This window comes from Euprymna scolopes, chromosome 25 (assembly GCF_053919585.1).
Source record: "Euprymna scolopes isolate OS-2025 chromosome 25, ASM5391958v1, whole genome shotgun sequence".
NCBI lineage: Eukaryota > Metazoa > Mollusca > Cephalopoda > Sepiida > Sepiolidae > Euprymna > Euprymna scolopes.
In genome coordinates, this window is record NC_136506.1 from 88,556,340 (window position 1) to 88,568,385 (window position 12,046).

General features: G+C 35.1%; 1 protein-coding gene across 1 annotated transcript in view; it reads left to right on the plus strand.

The window, feature by feature from the left end:
* LOC145247497 (dnaJ homolog subfamily C member 2-like) overlaps positions 1 to 12,046 on the plus strand; it is a 72,860-nt gene that overhangs the window by 15,910 nt on the left and 44,904 nt on the right. Inside the window, exons 3-6 of the mRNA XM_080109309.1 lie at positions 208 to 283; positions 1,010 to 1,102; positions 4,832 to 4,976; positions 6,813 to 6,893. Of these exons, the coding sequence (XP_079965435.1) occupies positions 208 to 283; positions 1,010 to 1,102; positions 4,832 to 4,976; positions 6,813 to 6,893 (395 nt within the window). The remainder of the gene's footprint in view (positions 1 to 207; positions 284 to 1,009; positions 1,103 to 4,831; positions 4,977 to 6,812; positions 6,894 to 12,046) is intronic.

Below are 12,046 nucleotides of genomic sequence, written 5' to 3' on the forward strand. Positions count from 1 at the left end.
TTTGCTCATAACATCACAGACTTATTCGAATTCTGATTGCAAAATTCAATTCTACCCAATTTTTTTTTTTTTTACCTTACTTAGAAATTTGCCATACTGATAGTATTTTTTTACACACCTGCCTCTTGGTGCATTATAAAGTTTGTGAAAATATCAACTCTTCTATTCTGAATAAATAATTGAATCGCTTTTTTTCCCCCCTTTTAGAAACAAGATCATTATGCAGTTTTGGGTCTGGGTAAACTTCGAATCAATGCAACACCAAATTTGATCAAGAAAGCCTGTAAGTATCTTTGCATGCACAAATCTTTTCTATTTCCTGAAAGTTTGATAGTTTTATCATGAACTAGACTATTCAAGGAGATATATATATATATATATATATATATATATATATATATATATATAATAACATTTGAAATAAGACTTGAAATTTGGTATATAGGGTATTCAGACATGTGGAAAACTTTTTAATTGATTTTCATCTGGAAAAAAAGGCTACTAAGGGGTCAAAATTGAAAAAAAATTGGTATGTGGTCATCAGATTTTTATCTATTTGTTAATTGTTTCACGAATATGCATGTATAGTCATGAAACATAACTGCTTCCCTATGTTAATAAGTAGGTTTGTAAACACTTTTTAAAGATTGTTGGTTATCATACTTGACTCGGTCTTTAGGTTTTGGTTTTGATTGCAGCGCGAGTGTTTTTTTTTTTTTTTTTGCAAGAAATTAAAATTCCAACAAAAAGTGAGTGGCTATTAATTCTAAGACCTGATTTTGGCATAATCCTTGCATTTTAATCCTGTTTTAACTTAAACTAATATAAAAAAACCTCCTGTCATCAAATCTTTATAGGATTGATAAAATAAAATTATCATTTTTTATGAATAATTATTACTATTATTATTTAATAAATTTATTTCATTTTAAAATTTTTTTTTTATCTTTGTTTTATTATTACACAGTTGTCTTCTCTTTCTAGAATTTTTTTTTTTTTTTTATTGCAGATAAGGCGAAAGTGCTGAAACATCATCCGGACAAGCGGAGAAAATTAGGGAATGTCGTCAAAGATGATGATTACTTTACGTGTATATCCAAAGGTGAGCTGATTCTAGTTGTAGAATAATTTCCAGTTATAGTCAGCTAACGTACTTCCTAATTTTCTGCGGAGCGTTACCAGAAGCAGTGACAAGGCGAATCAGTTTCTTCACTTTTATTGTTCTTCAATATTTCTATTGTAAAGCGATTTATTGAAATTATGAAAAAATATGCAATAAAAATTAACAAAATTATGAAAAGATAAAAATAACACAATTAGTCTTTATTTGCACTTTTAATACAAAATTAAAAAAAATATTATTTTATTTGAAATTTTGTAAGAACTATATGAAATTATAAAAATAATTTTTTTTTTTTTTTTTTTCTAAATTTTAAAAATAAGTTTCTTATTTGAATTTATATAAGAAATATTTTTATGAAAGTATATAAATAAAATTATTGAAATCAAAAGAAACTGGAATCTTAGGGAGATATCAATCATACCAGTTATTATAGGTGCCACAGGGCTTATGAAGAAGAATCTGAAGTCCTACCTAACTAATATTCCTGGTGAACCAAGTGCAAAAGAGATCCAGTCAATTGCACTTAAGAGAATGACGAGGATAATAAAAAGAGCTCTCGGTTGGTTTCAATAAAAAGCAGGGCAATGTTGGCAGCTGGTTTGGCTGCCCCATACCCGACATTAAAATCCTCAAAGAAAGATAATGCAAAAAAAAAAAAACAATAAAAGCAAAGGAACTGATTTGCCTTGTTATCGCTTCCGGTAGCGTTCCGCAGGAAATTAGGAAGTGTGTTAGCTGACTTTAACCAAACTTCCTTAATAACTTAGAAAATGTTCAATCAATAAATCTCGGGTAATTCTAGTAAATATAATATTTATTAATGTGAAAAACAAATCAAAACAAACAAAAAACAGAAGAGATGTTGCGAGTTTGTCTCTGATGTATCGTTATTTTCATGGAAAGTGTTCGACTGAGCTTCAATCTATGGTCCCCCCTCGCCAAACTTTCACAAGAAACACTCGTCTAGCTGTACACACTATCAATAATTCCCCCCACTCTTTATCTGTGCCTAAACCTAAACGTAGATTCCATGAACAAAGCTTCTTTCTTAGAACTACACGCCTGTGGAATTGTCTTCCGTTTTCCTGCTTTCTGGCTGACTACAATATGGTTTTGTTCAAGTCTAACGTAAATAAGTTCTTGATGAGCCGTTCCATATAAGTTATCAAATTTACCAAATTTTCATTACTAATGATTACTATATTGTCCAATTTCTACTGTACACTCTTTAACCCTTATCCTTGAGTGGCCTCTTGGCCTTGATAATGTGGTGATGCCTATGTAAAAAAAAAGAAAAATAGAAATCCAACAAATTATTTTGAAGATCTTGATTAAATTCCTCTTGCTTTCTATGCAGTAAAGTAGTTAAACCTAAGGATTCTAACCTGTTATTATAAATGGGATCAGTTGTCTTTTGTTTGTATATGAACAAAATTTCTTTCCAAGAACTCCTCATCTGCTTCTTTGCAGATTTTAACATGGTTATTTATTTCTCTCCTACTAGTAAAATGTAACATAGGTCGGAAGGTGGGGAAAATCAAACCAGAGTTCCTAAAAGAGGAGCACTTTGGCCTTTTCTGAAAATTGCCTGGGCAGCCCTGTTAGCATTTCTTGGTAGGGGTACCTTGGGCAGTAAGCAATAAACTTACTCAACCTGAAAGATTGGGCAGCAATGACTTGGGAGGGTGGACCTCTTAGGACTATGCAGAACCAGACTTCAACCTGACAGATGCAAGGACATCTTTATACTAAAAAATGGTCAAGGCTCTGTCAAAATGTGTCAAACACATATCCTCGATTGCTATGAATATAATCAACTCAAGCTGTGCCAGGTATGGTTGCCTTCAAGTCAACAAATACCTATCGAGCCATCCTCTTAGAGATCACCTTTTTTCATTCCTTAGATTTTGTTCAATAATGCCCCTGCCATCTATCCTCTGAACAATAAAAACATTATTATTACACATGTCTGGTTAAAGGTAAAATAAACTTCAAAACAAGCATCCGCATCATTTTGACCTCTCTCATAATATAGTTCAGTATCTAACCAGCAAGCTTAGCTCTTATACTTGAGTGGCTTTTGGCCTTAAGTTGTGCCTTCAATCTCCAAAAAGAGTTACGACTGTCCGCAAGGATCTGTGGCATAGAAGATAAAGTACTTAATAAAATTCATATGTAAGTTAGACTCTTCTGGAGGATGAAGGTTCAATCCTTAGTGTGGGCGATACTAAAAATACAATTGTGTATTACTTAGGACTTTTACCCAGTCATGGCTAATGGAACAATAGCATGTGGTCTGGTTCAGGAGAAAAATTCCTAGGTTTGACAGAGGTGCATCTTGAGAACTTTGGAGATTACATTGACTGAAAAATCATGCAAATAACACTTAAAATGAAACTAGTAATCTGAAAAAAAAAAAAAAAAATGCCAATTTTTAATTTTTCAGTAGTCTACCTGTTGGCCCTTAAAAGGGTAAGATGAAAAATGTTCAAAATAAAAAGTGATTTTGAGATTATATCATCTTTTTATTGTCTTGAGAAAACATTTTTTTAAGTTGTGAGTGAAAAAAAACTCAGGAAGCCTCCAGAGCATTACTGCAAGCACTAATTAAAATTAAGGAGGGCCTACTAAAAGCAAGTTTCTATTTAAACCCCCCCCCCCCCCGTTCTTGTAGAGAAAATATTTTTAAGTAAGGCTTGAAAAAAAAATCATTAGAATCCACAGGAGCACTACTAAAAGCAGTAAATATGGTTATAAATTGTATATTTATACTTGAATCAGTTTTTTTTTTTTTTTTTTTTTTTTTTTTTAACACAGCGGGGTTAAATTACATTTATTTGTAAGGAAAACATGTTAAAATAAGTTAAAACAAAAAATATTGTTGATCTTGTGTATGCTTTGAATAGCAGCAGTGGCTTTTAATATCGGACTTAAGACAGGGTGGCCATGAAATAGGTAAGCAGACAAATTTTTTTAAACCAGAAGTCACAAACCGAATGGACGGTTTCAATACCCAAGCAAGCAAGCTGATCTGAGTTTTATAATAATATAGATTGAGATTTTAATGTCGATTTTCATGCATTTTTTTAACCATGAAATCTCTGAATTTATATTATTTTTTCTTCCAAGAATCTTAATACAAATTTTTGTATATTGCTTTTTATTTCTTTTTTTTTTTTAATCTCCAGAAGAGGGTAACTTACAACTGTCCACAAGGAGCCATGGTGTAGTGGATAAAATACTTAATAAACTTCAGTTGTAAGTTAAACTCTTCTGAAGGGTGAAAGTTCAATCCTCGGTGTGGGCGACACAAAAAATACAATTGCGAACTACTTGAGACTTTTATCCAGTTATGACTGATGAAATGATAACATGCTGTCCTATCGATTAAATAAAGGGTTCGAATTCTTGGGTTCGAGAGAAAGATTCCAGAGTTCGACAAAATACACGCTAAGAAGTTCTGAGGTTTCATCAACCAAAATGTTGTGTGAATAACGGTAAAAATTAGACCAGTAGTCCAAAGAATCCAAAGTTTTAATTTTATATTGAGATTTTAATGTCGATTTTCATGCATTTTTTTTTTTTTTTTTTTTTTTTTCAACCATGAAATCTCTGAATTTACATTATTTTTTTCTTCCAAGAATCTTAATATGTATTTTTTTGCTTATTGTTTTTATTTCTTTTTTTTTTCTTTTCATTTTTTTGTAGCTTATGAAATCTTAGGTAATCCTGTTAAACGTAGATCTTACGACAGCGTTGATGAAGAATTCGACAATACGATACCAACAAACTGTGCAAATTCAAAACAGAACTTCTTCACAGTCTTTGCTCCTGTCTTCGAACGGAATGCCAGGTATGGAAAAAACAATGGGAATTAACCCATTCTTCAGATGGGGTCATTCCATCTTGGTATATTTACCTATGGAAATGTCATTTCAAACTTAACACAGACTTGGGTTTTAGAATTTTTTGAATGAGTATTAATAATTTTGATTATTCGGATCATTGTTCTCGTTTTGTATGTTTGCATAGACTGATGGCGCAATGGATAAAAGTGTCAAGTCCTAATCAGTTCGAAGTCAAAGTCTTTTGGAGGTTGGAAGTTTCAATCCTCGGCATGGGTGATATTAAAAAATGCAATTAGGGATGATTAAGGTTTGATTGTGACTAAATCCCCATGCATTAAATAAAATTTTTATTTGAAATTCTGTGTGGATTTGAGTTTGAAAACACACGCCTGAAAAAGGAGGGTAGAATGGATGAAATGTTGTGTGAATAATACAAACTGATATGTTTTTTTTTTTTTTTTTTGTTTTTTTTACACAGTGATCACCACTTATCAAGGCCCGGGAGCCACTCAGGGATAAGGGTTATTGCAAGTACATTATGTTAGTGTGGAGATTTGATGAATTTATTATGGATATGTCTAAAAATGCTTTTTCAAATTTGAGTGTGACAGGCTAAGTAAAATTTTATATTTTACTTGAATATGACAAACTGACAAACATGCTATTTTAAACTCCGGTTTGGCAGAATGCTATCATTTCAAATTTATATGACGGTGCTATTATTTCAAAGTTAGGCACTACAGAATGCTATTATTTCGAAGTTAGGCACTGCAGAATGCTATTATCTCAAAGTTAGGCACTGCAGAATGCTATTATCTCAAAGTTAGGCAAAGCTGACTGCTATTATTTCAAAGTTAGGCAAGGCTGACTGCTATTATTTCAAAGTTAGGCAAGGCTGACTGCTATTATTTCAAAGTTAGGCAAGGCCGACTGCTATTATTTCAAAGTTAGGCAAGGCCGACCGCTATTATTTCAAAGTTAGGCAAGGCCGACCGCTATTATTTCAAAGTTAGGCAAGGCCGACCGCTATTATTTCAAAGTTAGGCAAGGCCGACTGCTATTATTTCAAAGTTAGGCAAGGCCGACTGCTATTATTTCAAAGTTAGGCAAGGCCGACTGCTATTATTTCAAAGTTAGGCAAGGCCGACTGCTATTATTTCAAAGTTAGGCAAGGCCGACTGCTATTATTTCAAAGTTAGGCAAGGCCGACTGCTATTATTTCAAAGTTAGGCAAGGCCGACTGCTATTATTTCAAAGTTAGGCAAGGCCGACTGCTATTATTTCAAAGTTAGGCAAGGCCGACTGCTATTATTTCAAAGTTAGGCAAGGCCGACTGCTATTATTTCAGTTATGTGCTGCAGAAAGCTATTATTTTAAAGTAAGGTGTGGCAGAATAACATTGTTAAAGATATAAATATATTCTTGCACATGAATAGAAATTTAGTCGACTTACACCTGCCAAATTCCAATTTAGAAAACATTTTACCCCTTAACAGCTATTTTTATAGGCCAAGGACCAAATCAAAGTTGTTCCACTATATATCACGTTTCAAGTCTGTAGACCAAAAATTGACAGGAGTTGGGTTGAGACTGTTTCTAAAATAGATAAGGTCATATATATATATATAGAGAGAGAGAGAGAGAGATCTATAAAAACATTTTGAACATTGGAAATTTTAACATGTTTATATTAATATTTAATAATAATAATAATAATATGACAAGCACTGACTCAGCAGATCATGAATGGTTTAAATTTTTTTCTTAATCTGTTTGCTCTTTTGTTTTCCAACAGACTAGGCATTTAACATTTGTTTCTTTTTTTTCTCTCTTCCCTCAAGATGGTCAGTGAAAAAACCTGTTCCAAAACTTGGAAATATTTCAGCAACCTATAAGGAAGTCGACCGATTCTATTCATTTTGGTAAGTGTCTTTTGAATATACTTGCAGCTTTTTGTTTGGGGTGGTGGTGAGTGGGTGTGGACTGCAGTGTGTGCAGGTAGCAAGAGCTTGCCTATGTTTTGCGCAAGACAGTTGGTTTGTGAACCAAAGGCAGAACTTCTGTTTTTATAAAAGCTTTTGAAATCATATTCTGTTTAACGTCCATTTTACGTTGGACAAGAAATTGACTTCCAAAGTAATCTATCTCTGGCCAAGTTTTTATTTATCCCTCTTTCCACAGGTTCATTTTTATCACATTCTCCCAGGCTTTCCTCGGATTTCCTCTGGGAACTTGTTTCAATTGTTTTACATCTACTAACAAAAATACTGTCCAAATTTAATCTTCCTTTGAGAGCTTCAAAACTAAACCTTTAAGACTTGCATGACACATCCAGTGTACTATTTTCATATCATTTCTCTCCATGCAACACACGTCTTCAGCCCTCATCGACCAAGCATCATTTCCATACCTCGTCACACTACGTACACGCACCTGATTGACTCTTCCCTTGATTGACATTTACCATCTTGTGGTCACTTCAATTAAAAAAAATGTAATAATTAGGGATCACCTTTTTATTTATTTTTTTTAATTAAAAACAATTATTTTTTATTTATTTTATTTTTTTTACAAAATTCTTTAGATTTCGTTCAATAAAAAAGAAAAGACTCCACATCCTCTTAACAATAAAAAAACATTATATAAATGTTAAGCTTTGAGACATTTGTGTTGAACAAAGATGGCGGCTTAGTTCAGATCAGTAACCAAGATGGCGACCAAGAATCAAATGCAGTCCGTCGCGTAGTTAACCTCTTAAGTTCTGAGATATTATGTTGAACCAAGATGGCGGCATAGTTAAGATCAGTAACCAAGATGGTGGCATAGTTAAGATCAGTAACCAAGATGGCGGCGTAGTTCAGATCAGTAACCAAGATGGCGGTGAAGAATTAAATGCGGTCCGTGACGTAGCAAATGGCGAACTGATTGAATCCAAAATTCGACGATTTTTATAATAATTTTGCGACGTTTTCATTGGTTGTTTTGCACAGTCGTTGGTTATAAAAATGATTGGCGAATCCATTCGTCTCATACCCCCCATCACAAGTCAAAAACTTTTTACAAAAAGGTTGTTGTCTCTGGTTCATTTTACTTCAGTCGAAGTTCTTCAAAATCAAGGGAGTCCCTTCCTGGGCCTAACACTTGATCTCTATATGAGATACATAATAGAATATTCCATTAAATCTCCTTTACGTCTCAAATGTTGAGTTAGTAAATAAGTTAAAATTATTAATTTTCCTCTCCCTAATTGTCCAGTTAAATATGCTATAGTATATCTTTCTTGTGGGATTTTGATCTTACTGGATTCCAGGAAAAAAATTCATCTAGTCTAGTGGAATATCTAGCTTTGTGTTGTTATTTGAAATAACATCACTTGAAGATACACCATTCCTCGTAAAAGCCATTGTGGGTTAGCCATACCAAGGAGATCTTATGCTGGCTGCAAATATGTGATTTTGAATATTTGGTCAGGATTTTCTTGTAGGAAAAAGCATCCTCATACCAGGTTGTACTTACAAACCCTTGTACAGAGAGACCTTAGAGAGTCAAGGACAGTGTCTAGTAGGCATTCCAGCTAAAAGTGAAAAAAAAAACTACAAAACAAACGATCACAAAGTTAGTATATTCTTGATCGGCATTGCCTTGGATGAATAATATTTAAAATTAAAATGTAAAAAAATTATTCATTCTTTTAGGGTCAACTAGCTGAGGTTTTGTCAAGGAGAAGGGAATCTTTTTTCTTTTTTTTTTTCTCCTTTTCTTTATTTTTCTTTTTTCTTTTTTTCTTTATTTTTCTTTTTTTCTTCTTTTTCTTTATTCTTTTTCTTTATTCTTTCTTTTCTTTCCTTTTTCTTTTTTCTTTCTTTTTTCCTTTCTTTCCTTTTTTCCTTTCTTTCCTTTTTTCCTTTCTTTCCTTTTTTCCTTTCTTTCCTTTTTTCCTTTCTTTCCTTTTTCTTTTCCTTTTTTCTTTTACTTTTCCTTTTTTTCTCTTTTCCTTTTTACTTTTTCTTTTTTCCTTTTTTCTTTTCTTTTTTCTTTTTTTCTTTTTTCTTTTTTCCCTTTTCTTTTTTTCCATTTTTTCTTTTTCTTTTTTCTTTTCCTTTTCTTAGTGTTATCTTCTATAAATATAAAAGCGAAAATGTATGTATGTTTGTATGTGTGTTCGCTTTTTCTGTATGTCTACAAAAGGCTTTTTTCAGAGAAGCGGTCAGTCGGTTCACAACTTTTTAAAACTTTTTATATCACATATAAATCGTAATATCTCAGAGTTAACAACGAAGCTCGCCTGTCTATTTAATTTGCTCGACTTCGGGAAGATAAATATTCAACATTTGTCGCTCGCCGCAGTGGGTTAGTCTTTTTCCTATAACATAGACCACATACTGTCTGCTCTAACCAAGTATGCCGACCTATTCCACAAATCCCCAAACCTCAACATGAAATATCTCCAGAATAAAAACTCGATTAAACCTAGAACCCCATCTTCCAGCGTAGACCCCTACTACCAGGTCTCCTTCTCCAATATCAGGGGTCTACGTTCCAACCTTCCAGAGGTTGAAACCCAATTACAGGAGACGAAACCGGACATATTATTTCTATGTGAAACTGGAATAGGGCCGACCACTTCCCTAGATGAGTTCATAATGCATGGATACTCCAATTTAACAGCTAAATCTGACTCCCAAGATCGCCATGGGCATGGAATATGTGCCTACATTAAGGATGGCTTCCCATGTGGCAGGGATATCTCTAGAGAAGATCCTAATTTACCCTATATGTGCTTCAGGGTTGCACTTGCTAACACCACTGCATTTATATTTGCCCTCTATAGGCCCCACAACAGCGGAGTTACTATCTTTAAGAGCATATCTGAGAAAATAGACCACATACTGTCTTCACATCCCTCGGCTAACATCCACATCTGTGGTGACTTCAACGTCCATAACGTGGAATGGCTGACCCATTCAAATAAGACAGATGATGAGGGGAGGTTTTGTCATGATTTTGCCATTGCTTATGACCTCACTCAGATTGTTCGCGAACCCACCCGTGTGCCCGATACACCCAATCAATATGCAAGCCTCTTAGACCTTTTTCTTTCAACTTCCCCTGAGCTATGTTCATGTACCATTCATTCTCCTTTAGGATCCTCCGACCACTCCGTCGTATCAGTTAAGATAAAAACAAAATGTAAGAAGCCATCAGACGTACCCCTCCACCGTACTGTATACCGATACTCTATGGCTGACTGGGATAGCTTCCGTACATTCATATCTGATTTACCTCTGCACTCCATGTTTAAAAAGGAAGTGTCCTCTATAGTATCAGATCTGACCGAATGGTTAATTGTAGGCATAGACCAATTCATACCATCAAAAAAATTCCAACAAAAACCTAACAGCCAGCCATGGTTCTCCCCAGAATGTGCTGCTGCTATCGCGCACAGAAATCACTTTTTCCATAACTACCAACGTAATAGATGCACTGAGACTAAAGCTGCTTTCAGGACTGCCAGCAACCACTGTAAAAGAGTAATAAAAAATGCAAGAGAGCTATATGCCCAGTCTGTTAAATCCAAGGTAGCTGATCAACAGCTTGGTTCCCACCAGTTTTGGCAAATAACAAATAGGATCCTGAACAGAAGTGTGCGTTCTATCCCAACCATTATCAATGGACCAGAGGTTATCTCGTCAGCATCAGACAAGGCCAAACTATTTGCAAAGAACTTTGCAGCTAATTCTACCCTATGCGACGAAGGCCATTAACTCCCCATATTTCCTCCTATAACACAGAACAAGCTAGGTAATATACAAATATCCGTGCATGAGGTCGCCAAGCTAATAAAAAACCTAGATTCCAGTAAAGCAACTGGCCCTGATGGCATCCCAATTATAGTGTTAAAAAAGCTTCAACCAGAACTTGCTCCCATACTTACGAAACTATTTAAGCGCTGCCTTAAGGGGAAGTGCTTTCCGACCCCCTGGAAGACCTCATCAGTTTGCCCTGTATTTAAGAATTCAGGTGATAAGTCATCTCCCTCTCAATACAGACCAATAAGTCTTCTCTGTGTTATGAGTAAGTTACTGGAATCAATATTAAATAGAGAAATAGTCAACCACCTCAGCAGAAACAACCTTCTTAGTGACACACAATATGGTTTCCGCTCTGCAAGATCTACCGCAGATGTGCTGACGGTTATATCCCACAGGATTAGTGAATCTCTTGACAAAGGCTTCCTTTCTAGGGCAATTGCTCTTGACATATCAAAGGCCTTTGACAAAGTATGGCATAAGGGTCTACTTCACAAGATTTCCAGCTACGGTATAACTGGAAATGTTTTCTCAATCATTAAATCATTTCTCTCCGATAGGCTCATAAGAGTAGTGGTAGATGGACAAAAATCGGAGGCCTGCAATATAAATGCTGGAGTCCCTCAGGGGTCAATCCTCGGCCCAACTCTCTTCCTGATCTACATCAATGACCTCCCTAAACACATACTTAAATCATTCGTTGACATCTATGCTGATGACACGACCATCTACGGCAACACATCAAAGGCTGTAAATGACGAAGTTCTCTCGGATTCTCTCTCCTCTGATCTCGAGCGCATGGTTCAGTGGGGGAAGATGTGGCTAGTTACCTTTAATGCATCTAAAACCAAACATTACATCATCAACGCTCTGATCCCCAGCTGGCATCAATTGTGATGGATGGCTCTCGTCTGGGTGAGGCCCCCTGTTTTGACAAGCTTTTGGGTTTGACCTTTACTCCTGATCTGAAATGGAACACGTACATCAAGTCTGTTGCCAAGGTCGCAGGAAAGATGGTGGGATCCTTCTACCGCTCCAGAAGATATCTCACTACTGATGCAATTCTCTATCTATATAAAAGCCAAGTACGGCCAAGGATGGAATACTGTTGCCATATCTGGGCAGGAGCTGCCAAAAACAGCCTATCATGCCTTGACAGAGTACAAAATAGACTTCGTGGTTTAGTGGGGGATGCCCTTTTCTCTACCCTGCAACCTCTCTCCCACAGAAGAGACGTTGCGAGCCTATCCTTGTTTTATCGTTAT